General features: G+C 45.9%; 1 protein-coding gene across 2 annotated transcripts in view; it reads left to right on the top strand.

The window, feature by feature from the left end:
* The window catches only part of LOC139393227 (voltage-dependent calcium channel subunit alpha-2/delta-1-like), a 153078-nt gene that overhangs the window by 61945 nt on the left and 78302 nt on the right, over positions 1-12831 (top strand). For both annotated transcript variants that reach the window (XM_071141676.1, XM_071141675.1), the window contains exons 4-6: positions 1047-1106; positions 5799-5834; positions 6718-6850. In XM_071141676.1, coding sequence (XP_070997777.1) covers positions 1047-1106; positions 5799-5834; positions 6718-6850 — 229 coding nt within the window. The remainder of the gene's footprint in view (positions 1-1046; positions 1107-5798; positions 5835-6717; positions 6851-12831) is intronic.

Raw genomic sequence — 12831 nt, 5'->3', positions numbered from 1 at the left:
TGTTTCTAGACCAGTTTGAGATGAAAAGATGATCTACATTAGAAACCCATTAACCTAGTCATTAGGGCCAGATCTGGGCCAATATGGAGTGGGGGGATCTAACTTGAGCACAATGACGTCTTATACTGTGACACCCCCAGCATCATTTCACACCTGGGGGTGTTGAGTGAAAATGTGTTCGTTTAGATTTTCAGTCTAAAATAACTTCCTGTGTTGACAGCCTTACTAGTGGTTGTAGAAGTTGTTTGTTGTTTGCCAGTTGTTTGAATTAGCCATGATAAGGTGAGCCAGTTGTGTGAATGAGCCATGATAATGTGAGCCAGTTGTTGGACTTAGCCATGATAAGGTGAGCCAGTTGTTTGAATTAGCCATGATAAGGTGAGCCAGTTGTGTTAATTAGCCATGATAAGGTGAGCCAGTTGTTTGACTTAGCCATGATAAGGTGAGCCAGTTGTTTGACTTAGCCATGATAAGGTGAGCCAGTTGTGTGAATTAGCCATGATAAGGTGAGCCAGTTGTGTGAATTAGCCATGATAAGGTGAGCCAGTTGTTTGACTTAGCCATGATAAGGTGAGCCAGTTGTTTGAATTAGCCATGATAAGGTGAGCCAGTTGTGTGAATTAGCCATGATAAGGTGAGCCAGTTGTGTGAATTAGCCATGATAAGGTGAGCCAGTTGTGTGAATTAGCCATGATAAGGTGAGCCAGTTGTGTGAATTAGCCATGATAAGGTGAGCCAGTTGTGTGAATTAGCCATGATAAGGTGAGCCAGTTGTGTGAATGAGCCATGATAAGGTGAGCTGAGGTGTGTAATGTACCCTCAGTATATGTTTTGTACGGTGGAGGACTATGGTGGCTTTTATGCTCTTAACACTTTCATGTCTGTGATCAATGTTAATGAACATTTGTACCTTTCTTTCTCTCTCTCCCTCTTTCTTTCTCCCTCTCTCTCTCTCTCTCTGCTTGCCACAAGCACTATGTCAACTCCTTAATTGAAAGGAAATATGTGTTAAAATTCCAACTCTATTTATCTGTTTTTTTGTCCAGACACTGGCATCCGCTGCAGAGGATTTTCAGATGTGGCATCGGTGGAAGAATGATCCTGAGGTGAGCCAGTGGTTGTGGAGATCAACATTATTAATATCCTCATTATCTCTGGATGCATTACCTATAGAAGCCTTGAACTCTATAAGAAAAGATTGATTTCATTCACGATCATATATGATTGTTGTAATTGCCAGCAGCTTACCACCCTGCATCCCACTGCTGGCTTGCCTCTGAAGCTAAGCAGGGTTGGTCCTGGTCAGTTCCTGGGTGGGAGACCAGATGCTGCTGAAAGTGGTGTTGGAGGGCCAGTAGAATGCATTCTTTCCTCGAGTCTAAAAAAACTATATCCCAATACCCCAGAGCCAGTGATTGGGGATATTGCCCTGTTTAGGGTGCCTTCTTTCAGATGGGACATTAAATGGGTGTCTTGACTCTCTGTGGTCACTTATCATAAGAGTAGGGGTGTTAACCTGGCTAAATTCTCAATCTGGCCCTCATACCATCATGGCCACCCAATCATCCCTATCTTCCAATTGGCTCATTCACCCCCATCTCCCCCTGTGACTATTCCCCAGGTTGTTGCTGTAAATGAGAATGTGTTCTCAGTCAACTTACCTGGTAAAAAAAAGACATTAGATGTTCATTTTTGTATAAAATCTCATTAGATTGACAATAGAGTTTTAATAGCGTTCAATTAAGTAGAATTCAATTAGATTGCATTGGGACACATTCAGAGCCATGCACGCACTGGGTCTTACTCTCTCAAATTCCCATTAAGCCAGTGTACAGTGCATTCGGAAAATATTCAGGCCCCTTCCCCTTTTCCACATTCCACATTAGTCTTATTCTAAAATGTATTACATCAGTGTTTTTCTATACACAATACCCCATAATGACAAAGTGAAAACAGGTTTTTAGAAATGTTTGCAAATGTATTAAAAATAAAAAACAAATACCTTAGTTACATAAGTATTCAGACCTTTTTCTATGAGACTCGAAATTGAGCACAGGTGCATCCTGTTTCCATTGATTATCCTTGAGATGTTTCTACAACTTAATTGGAGTCCATCTGTGGTAAATTCAATTGATTGGACATGATCTGGACAGGCACACACCTGTCTATATAAGGTCCCACAGTTGACAGTGCATGTCAGAGCAAAAACCAAGCCATAAAGTCAAAGGAATTGTCTGTAGAGCTCCGAGGCAGGATTGTGTTGATGCACAGATCTGGAGAAGGGTACCAAAACATTTCCACATCATTGAGGGTCCCCAAGAACACAGTGGACTCCATCATTCTTAAATGGAAGAAGTTTGGAACCACCAAGACTCTTCTTAGAGCTGACCGCCCAGCCAAACTGAGCAATCGAGGGAGAGGGCCTTGGTTAGGGAGTTGACCAAGAACCTGATGGTCACTCTGACAGAGCTCCAGAGTTATTCTGTGGAGATGGGAGAACCTTCCAGAAAGACAACCATCTCTGCAGTACTCCACCAATCAGGGTTTTATGGTAGAGTGGCCAGACAGAAGCCACTCCTCAGTAAAAGCCACATGACAGCCCGCTTGGAGTTTGCCAAAAGGCACCTAAAGGACTCGCAGACCGTGAGAAACAATATTCTCTGGTCTGATGAAACCATGATTGAACTCTTTGTTCTGAATGCCAAGGGTCACATCTGGAGGAAACCTGGCACCATTCCTATGGTGAAGCACGGTGGTGGCAGCATAATGCTGTGGGGATGTTTTTCAGTGGCAGGGAATGGGAGACTAGTCAGGATCGAAGCAAAGATGAACGGAGCAAAGTACAACGAGATCCTTGATGAAAACCTGCTCCAGAGCACTCAGGATCTCAGACTTGGACAAAGGTTCACCTTCCAACAGGACATCGACCCTAAGCACACAGCCAAGACAATGCAGGAGTGACTTCGGGACAAGTCTCTAAATGTCCTTGAGTGGCCCAGCCAGAGCCCGGACTTGAACCCAATCGAACATCTCTGGAGAGACCTGAAAATAGCTGTGCTGCGACGCTCCCCATCTAACCTGACAGAGCTTGAGAAGATCTGCAGAGAGGAATGGGAGAAACTCCCCAAAAGCTTGTAGCTCCAGACCCATGAAAACTCGAGGCTGTAGTCGCTGCCAAAGGTGCTTCTAAAAAGTAATGAGTAAAAAGTCTGAATACTTATGTAAATATAATATCATATATATTTTTTTTTTATCAATGTGCAAACATTTCTCTAAACCTGTTTTCGCTTTGTCATTATGGGGTATTGTGTGTAGATTAATGAGATAAAAATATATATATTTTCTAGAATAAGGCTGTTATGTAACAAAATGTGGAAAAAGCCCAGGGGTCTGAATACTTTACGAATGCACTGTATGAACACGATTCCAGTAACCTTTTCTTCTACTTGAACTCACTCCCCATCGGACACATTTCTCTGCTGAGCAGCCTGTCTCTGCACTTGATTAGTAGGCCTCATCATGAATTATGATGCAGTTCCTCAACTCCCCATGTCCAAACGTTCTTTGTCTGAGCCACAAAGTTTTTCTAATGAATTAAAATTGTTAACTTACTTCTCCTACTTAGTAATGCGAAAGCCACTCACTTTCGGCAGCCATATATTGAAAATGACAAATTCCCTGTTTATATATATATATATATATTTGACTGCCTCTATGTGGGAAGACTCCATTACCTCCTATTAGTCTATTAGCTTCAAACTGGACAGTGTCATTATAACCGCCTCCGATACTCCTTTTAATGACTGTTCTTCATTAAAGGATTCTTATCAGTCTGATTCCGACACGCTCACGGGAAGTGTGTGTGTGTGCGTGTGCGTGTGCGTGTGTGTGTGTGTGTGTGTGTGCGTGCGTGTGTTTGTGCGTGTGTTTGTGCGTGCGTGTGTTTGTGCGTGCGTGCGTGCTCCACCTGTGTACGTGCCTGTGCACATGCGTGTGTGTGGGACAAAGTAGTATCAGCTTCGTGCTGCTTTATGCTGGCGTGGTCTACTTCTTTGAGGCTTGGGATGTGTGACTGGATGGAGATGCTTGGCTAGCTTGGATAATTATCCCTTGGCGTAGAGTCATTAGTGTGAACGTCCAGCGTTTTCTGTAACTAACGAGCAAATATTAGCGCACATGTTAGTCTTAGCCAATTAAGCCTGCACCGATGAAAGGACTCGGAGGTTGGCTTTTTCAGACTGTTTATGTTGAGCTAGCTAATTGATCCCAAGTGTGTGTGTGTGCGGGTGCGTGTCAACCAGGCAACGACAAACGAGGCTGAATGTAGTTTTCTCTATTCATTTCAGAAAACCGCTGGCTTTCTCAGGCAATGTTGCGTGTCGTGAGGAGTGTCTTGGCTCCATGTGGCTCTTGCACGCGCTCAGTGAAAGTGTTAGGAGGAGACGTGGTCCAGTCTGTCTCCAGACACCCCCTCCTCACTCCTTCTCAATCCGTCCGGCCAACATCGCGGTTACAGCGTAGTCCTCCGTGAACCGCCCATGTCCTTGCTGCACCCAAGGGTGCGTGTGTGTGTGTGTACGTGCGTGTGTGTGTGTGTGTGTGTGTGTGTGTGTGTGTGTGTGTGTGTGTGTGTGTGTGTGTGTGTGTGTGTGTGTGTGTGTGTGTGTGTGTGTGTGTGTGTGTGTGTGTGTGTGTGTACACAATCTGGTGTAGGAGATCAAATATCCCTGCACACACGCCTCATTTCTGTATGAAAGCCCAGAAGACGTCCTCCCTCCCTCAGGAGTTACATCACTTAAAAACATTTACCCCAGTACTCTACAAGCCTCTGTGTGTGTGAAACCACCTTAACACACATTCACATCCATGCATTTAGAACACACACACACTTTCTCACACACAAACACACACACACACTTCAGGAGGTGGGGAGTGTAGCCACAGTGCTTCAAAGCTAACATGAAGAGACCTCCTCATGATGGCTGTCAGGCCATCTTAATGTTGTGGAGCGACACTCACACTAAGGTCACACTGTCTCACCCCTCAGGGATCTGAGTATATAGGAGATACAGTAGAAACTAAGACAGAAAGAGTGTGTATATGTGTGCGAGCTTGTGTGTAAGCTCTGCAAGGACTGCAGCCTGTCTCTCGGGAGGTGAGCAGATGCTGGAGCACCGCTGTCAGAACTGTCTATCGCTAACACCTAGCTCATCGCTAATGGCCTGGCGCTAACTATCGAGCCTCACACCACCAGCAGATCACAGGTCTGTGGTTCATGTAGCGTTAGCCCCATGTTGCAGCGCCGGGGGTGGCAGGCAGGTGGTGCTAACCAGTGAACCGGCTCCATGTCCCCAAGGCATCCATCTGTCAGCTAGGCTGGATAGGCTAGCTCATTAGCGCCTGGCTTGCTCGTGCTCTGACAGGAAGCTCGCACAGCGGATGAAAGAGAGAGTTGGTTACAACACTACTGATGCTTTTGTGTCACACACACACACACACACACACACACACACACACACGCACTGTATTAAGGGAGTACACACACTTGTGCATGTGAGACACACACATAGACATACGCAGAGAGTGAAGAAGTGCTTGAATTGACAAAATAAGACAAATAATACAAGCACACTGAAGAATAGAAACAACATAGGAACACAGTTTCCACACAACTCTAACACTGTCTGAAAACTTTACAATGCACATTGATTTAAACCCCTACCAAAGACCGGCTGTGTTCAGAAATCTGTGTTTTACATCTTTCTCTCTCTCTCTTCCCTCCCGCCCTTTCTCCATAGCCTGATGACATCCATTACTACTATGCCAAAGAAAACGTGAGTACATTTCTACTGTTACTTCCTCCATGTGCAGTGAAGAGACGTGATCTGAGTCATATTGAGTCTGTATATTCAACAAAATCCCACCTGCACCCTCTGTCTTTGTAGCCATGGTTACTAAACCTGTTGTAAAGCGTATTGATAGCCGTAAAGGATCCCCCACATCCCCCAGCTGTGGCCCAGGCTCTAGAGCCCTGAAAAGACACAAAACAGTTGCTATAGTACGCTAGGGTTAGTGTGTGTTTTTGTTAGCATGTGTGTTTGTATGCGCGCATATTCAAATGAGCGTGCATGCATGTTATGTCTAGTGTGTGTGTGTGTGTGTGTGTGTGTGTGTGTGTGTGTGTGTGTGTGTGTGCGTGCGTGCGTGCGTGCGTGCGTGCGTGCGTGCGTGCGTGCGTGCGTGCGTGCGTGCGTGCGTGCGTGCGTGCGTGCGTGCGTGCGTGCGAGAGATTATCTCAAGAACACGTATCTGTGCCTGTGATATCGTCTGCATCCCTTGGCCTCTGAAGTCATCTGTCTGATTTGATACTGGGGATCAGATAGTAATTCCACAGGGGATGTGGTGATAGAACACATGCAGGCAGGCACACACCTCTCCTGAACAACTGATGTCATTCTGGCTTTGACGGGCCAAGACACAGGAGATCAGTACTGTCAGGCATCTGAACACACGCCAGTATTATTCACAGCCACAGGAGATGGAGCAAGCGCCACACAGACACACGCATGTGTTATCATACAACGCACCATAATGCAAAGTGACAGACACACACACACACACAATAATTTGTATTCACCAAATCCATGCAGTATACTCTCCATTGACCTCCAATTTGCGTCAATAATATCTCATTCTTTTCGTCTTTTTCCCTTATAGCTGGACTCAAATGATACAGAGGTCAAGAAGCCAAACCGGCTTTATCCAGAGTTTAAGGAAGACGAGCAATTTAGACGCCTCATCTCCTACAACACCACAGCAGTCCACATACCCACGGACATATACGAGGGCTGTGAGTACACACACACACGCATTGTACAATATTTATAGCATGTTTCCATGACATTTTGGTCAGTCAGTTTCTCAGAATGTGTGTAGTAGTCAGCTGATGGCCCGGCCAATGCTTGCAGTCTAAATTTAGCCCTGCCTAGCCCAACCAATGGGCAGCAGACCTGGCCTCCGAGTCACCCCGGTCACCAGCTGCTCCTCACTCTCCCACCCACAACCTCATGAGAGAATCACACTGAATGTCAATGAAACTGGGTCTTTCCCAGTCTTTCTGCTTCCATGTCTTTCTCTAGTCTTAATCTTGCTCTATCATGCTCTTCTTTAATGCTTGTCTGATCCGCCCTCGACTCGGTCTGTCACTCGTCCTACCACCCTCGGCTCGGTCTGTCACTCCTCTTATCGCCCTCGACTCTGTCTGTCACTCCTCTTATCGGCCTCGGCTCTGTCTGTCACTCCTCTTATCGCCCTCGGCTCTGTCTGTCACTCCTCTTATCGCCCTCGACTCTGTCTGTCACTCCTCTTATCGGCCTCGGCTCTGTCTGTCACTCCTCTTATCGCCCTCGGCTCGGTCTGTCACTCCTCTTATCGGCCTCGGCTCTGTCTGTCAATCCTCTTATCACTCGTTCTCTCCTCTTTCTGCTTTAATTTCATTCTCTTTTACACTAGAACAGCTGGGCCTTGAGGGAACCCCCCTTCAAGCTAATGAGCAGTCACTTTGACTACAACATTCTAACAGTGTAATTAATGCTTTAATATATGCTATTGTGAAAACAATCGTTTGGTTATGTTTATGAAGGTCTAAGGTACTTTTTATTTCATTAGTTTGTGACTAGGCTATATGTAAAAACATAACATTAAAATGTTCTATGCATTTTATTAATGGAATACCTTTGCTGCAATTATGAAACAGAAGGCGTATGTGTTGGAACACGGTAACAGCTTCTTTTTATGACGACAAAAACAATACCCCAAAATACCACATTCACCAAGACGCATGAACAGTAAGACACAAGGTCAAATGATAGAAACAGCAGTATCCTAAACATCATTATAAGTGACAAGTGTGCTTGAGAAACAGTGAAAATCAGCAAAAAGCAATAATGGCATTATAATGAATATACGTGTCGATAAGACAGCAGTAAAAAATATTCAGGTATTTATACGTTGGATACCATGGCAAATTTCTGTTTCATCAAAATGGAGGTAAAGCATGATCTCTCTGAAGCGATCCCATGACATGGTTTCTCCAAAGAAAAGTATCTCACCAGAAGCTCTCCATACACACGCTCTTTCCACCGAATGCTCCACGGAGATACAGGATTGAAATGAACACTTCCAGCTCATCAACAGACAGATTCCAGGCAGTGTCTCCTTGCTCCGTGTGCACCTTAGCCACGGTACAGTCCCTGAATGCTGTAGCATGTCCGTGTCACATAAACAACGGAAGCTGGGGAGTGTATTGCTGATGTTGTTTTTTGCTTGAGATGTAGAGCCTGCTATCTCAGTGATGACATTTTGTGCTGATAATCGGCCCGTAGTATTGTCACCGTCTCGTTTCATCTAAATGGTGTCGTCCCTTCCTCTCTCCTATCTCACTGTTTCATTTTGGTGGTGGCGTGGGCGTGCACCACATTCTTGCTTTTTTGCTTAGGCCTCGGAGGTGTCTATGTTCGTTATGCCACTAGGTGTCCATGTTCATTATGCCACTAGGTGTCTATGTTCATTATGCCACTAGGTGTCCATGTTCATTATGCCACTAGGTGTCCATGTTCATTATGCCACTAGGTGTCCATGTTCGTTATGCCACTAGGTGTCCATGTTCATTATGCCACAAGGTGTCCATGTTCATTATGCCACTAGGTGTCCATGTTCATTATGCCACTAGGTGTCCATGTTCATTATGCCACTAGGTGTCCATGTTCATTATGCCACTAGGTGTCCATGTTCATTATGCCACTAGGTGTCCATGTTCATTATGCCACTAGGTGTCTATGTTCATTATGCCACTAGGTGTCCATGTTCATTATGCCACTAGATGTCCATGTTCATTATGCCACTAGGTGTCCATGTTCATTATGCCACTAGGTGTCCATGTTCATTATGCCACTAGGTGTCCATGTTCGTTATGCCACTAGGTGTCCATGTTCATTATGCCACAAGGTGTCCATGTTCATTATGCCACTAGATGTCCATGTTCATTATGCCACTAGGTGTCCATGTTCATTATGCCACTAGGTGTCCATGTTCATTATGCCACTAGGGAGGGGGGGTGGGTCCAGGAATGATTCATCCCTCTCTTTTCCTCTCGCTCTGGTGGTCTCATTCTCTCTCTTTTTCTGTCCCCTCTTTTTTTCGCTTTCTCCCTTCTCTCGCTCTTTCTCTTTCTCTCCTTTTCACTCACGCACACACTTTCTCACTCTCTATCTTTCTCTCACTGTGGCTCTGAGTGGCTAATGGGGGATTTAGCGACGCACCCCACAGTCACAGCCTGTCTGTCCCTTCGTATTTTCGTCGGATTGTTTATGGCGGTGAGCTTCTGTGTTACTCATCCCTCTATCCCTCTACCTCTCCCTACATTCCTCTATCCCTCTACCTCTCCCTACATTCCTCTATCCCTCTACCTCTCCCTACATTCCTCTATCCCTCTACCTCTCCCTCCATTCCTCTATCCCTCTACCTCTCCCTACATTCCTCTATCCCTCTACCTCTCCCTACATTCCTCTATCCCTCTACCTCTCCCTACATTCCTCTATCCCTCTACCTCTTCCTACATTCCTCTATCCCTCTACCTCTCCCTACATTCCTCTATCCCTGTACCTCTCCCTACATTCCTCTATCCCTCTACCTCTCCCTATATTCCTCTATCCCTCTCTCTCTCTCCTAGGATGGGCTGCCACATCAATGCTACTTCAGCTGGCTGGTGCTGTCAGCGTTGCCATGGAGGTGTGTGTGTGTGTGGGCACCAGAGTGGGCTGGGTGGTGGTGTGTGTGTGTGTAGATAGGCGGGGTGGTAAGTTGATTACAGGACATTGTCTAGACTAAGCCAAGTGTCCTTGTGGGTTTGATGGCTGAATCAAGGTTTGATGAGGTGTCCCACCATCCCGCTCTCTTTCAATCTCTCTTTCTCTCACATTCTCTATTCTAATGTATCTTTTTACCCATATTTTCCTCCTTTGACTTTCACACTCCTCTCCTTTCTCTCTTTGTTTTGGCTTGTTCACTCTCTCCATCTCCTCCTCTCTCTCTGTCTCTTTTCCATCTCCCCCTCTGTCTCTTCGTCTTTTCCCCATGTCCCCCCCTCTCTCTGTCTCTTCGTCTTTTCCCCATGTCCCCCCCTCTCTCTGTCTCTTCGTCTTTTTCCCATGTCCCCCCCTCTCTCTGTCTCTTCGTCTTTTCCCCATGTCCCCCCCTCTCTCTGTCTCTTCGTCTTTTCCCCATGTCCCCCCCTCTCTCTGTCTCTTCGTCTTTTCCCCATGTCCCCCCCTCTCTCTGTCTCTTCGTCTTTTCCCCATGTCCCCCCCTCTCTCTGTCTCTTCGTCTTTTCCCCATGTCCCCCCCCCTCTCTCTGTCTCTTCGTCTTTTCCCCATGTCCCCCCCTCTCTCTGTCTCTTCGTCTTTTCCCCATGTCCCCCCCTCTCTCTGTCTCTTCGTCTTTTCCCCATGTCCCCCCCTCTCTCTGTCTCTTTGTCTTTTCCCCATGTCCCCCCCTCTCTCTGTCTCTTCGTCTTTTCCCCATGTCCCCCCCCCTCTCTCTGTCTCTTCGTCTTTTCCCCATGTCCCCCCCTCTCTCTGTTTCTTCGTCTTTTCCCCACGTCCCCCCCTCTCTCTGTCTCTTTGTCTTTTCCCCATGTCCCCCCCCTCTCTCTGTCTCTTCGTCTTTTCCCCATGTCCCCCCCTCTCTCTGTCTCTTTGTCTTTTCCCCATGTCCCCCCCTCTCTCTGTCTCTTTGTCTTTTCCCCATGTCCCCCCCTCTCTCTGTCTCTTTGTCTTTTCCCCATGTCCCCCCCTCTCTCTGTCTCTTTGTCTTTTCCCCATGTCCCCCCCTCTCTCTGTCTCTTTGTCTTTTCCCCATGTCCCCCCCTCTCTCTGTCTCTTCTCCATCTCCCCTCTCTCCATTTCTTCCCTCTCTCCCATCCTTCTTCTCTCTCCCTCTCTTCCTGCTCTCTCTCTCTGCTCTCCAGTTCAGTCTAATAATAGCAGGGTGTAGAGACTGTCACTCCTCCACAGTGGGGCCTGCTGATTGGAGTCTTTCTCCCTGCTGATTTGGTGTGGGTGGGGAATAGGGACGTGTATGTGTGTGCGCGCGTGCCTATTGGTATGGGTTTGAGATTGAAAATGAGTGTTTGTGTGCACGAGATTGAAATAGTGTATGTGTGTGCATTTGCATCATGCAAGTGTGTGTGTGTGTGTGTGTGTGTTCTCAGTCATTAGGAGGATTGGCGTGTGTAGTGGAACTCTGAATCGCCTGATGCCCGTTAGCGTCAACCCTGTGTGTCACCTGTCAACTCCATACATACACTGGCCCAGACGAGCTCAGACACTCTGAGGGTGTGTGTGTTTATTAGGGTGTGTGTATGAGTATGCAAAAAAAAAGTGTGTGTGTAATCTGTCTGTGGTGATGTCACAGTCCCTGTGGCAAAGCTCATAGCGTACAAATATGATTTTTCTCTCTCGTTTGCTCTGCTCGATACGTTGGGCCTGTCGTCTGTAAAGCTGAGAAGAACACATTTCTTTATCACTTTCTTTCTCTCCATATCTCTCCCTTCTGTTTATCTCTCTCTCCCTCCTCTGTTTATCTCAATATCTCTCCCTCCCTTCTCTGCTTCTCTCCATATCTCATATTACATGAAATCAAAAATAAATATCCATTTAAATTACAGGTTGTAATGAACAAAATAGGGAAAATGCCAAGGGGGATGAATAGTATTCACTCTGGGATGTGTTAACACTGTTATTAAAGCTACTTCATTCACCCTGGGATGTGTTAACACTGTTATTAAAGCTACAGTGCCTTGCGAAAGTATTTGGCCCCCTTGAACTTTGCGACCTTTTGCCACATTTCAGGCTTCAAACATAAAGATATAAAACTGTATTTTTTTCTGAAGAATCAACAACAAGTGGGACACAATCATGAAGTGGAACAACATTTATTGGATATTTCAAATTTTTTTAACAAATCAAAAACTGAAAAATTGGGCGTGCAAAATTATTCAGCCCCTTTACTTTCAGTGCAGCAAACTCTCTCCAGAAGTTCAGTGAGGATCTCTGAATGATCCAATGTTGACCTAAATGACTAATGATGATAAATACAATCCACCTGTGTGTAATCAAGTCTCCGTATAAATGCACCTGCACTGTGATAGTCTCAGATGTCCGTTAAAAGCGCAGAGAGCATCATGAAGAACAAGGAACACACCAGGCAGGTCCGAGATACTGTTGTGAAGAAGTTTAAAGCCGGATTTGGATACAAAAAGATTTCCCAAGCTTTAAACATCCCAAGGAGCACTGTGCAAGCGATAATATTGAAATGGAAGGAGTATCAGACCACTGCAAATCTACCAAGACCTGGCCGTCCCTCTAAACTTTCAGCTCATACAAGGAGAAGACTGATCAGAGATGCAGCCAAGAGGCCCATGATCACTCTGGATGAACTGCAGAGATCTACAGCTGAGGTGGGAGACTCTGTCCATAGGACAACAATCAGTCGTATATTGCACAAATCTGGCCTTTATGGAAGAGTGGCAAGAAGAAAGCCATTTCTTAAAGATATCCATAAAAAGTGTCGTTTAAAGTTTGCCACAAGCCACCTGGGAGACACACCAAACATGTGGAAGAAGGTGCTCTGGTCAGATGAAACCAAAATTGAACTTTTTGGCAACAATGCAAAACGTTATGTTTGGCGTAAAAGCAACACAGCTGAACACACCATCCCCACTGTCAAACATGGTGGTGGCAGCATCATGGTTTGGGCCTGCTTTTCTTCAG

Source organism: Oncorhynchus clarkii, chromosome 33 (assembly GCF_045791955.1).
Source record: "Oncorhynchus clarkii lewisi isolate Uvic-CL-2024 chromosome 33, UVic_Ocla_1.0, whole genome shotgun sequence".
Taxonomy (NCBI): domain Eukaryota; kingdom Metazoa; phylum Chordata; class Actinopteri; order Salmoniformes; family Salmonidae; genus Oncorhynchus; species Oncorhynchus clarkii.
This window is presented reverse-complemented; position numbering and strand designations above follow the sequence as displayed.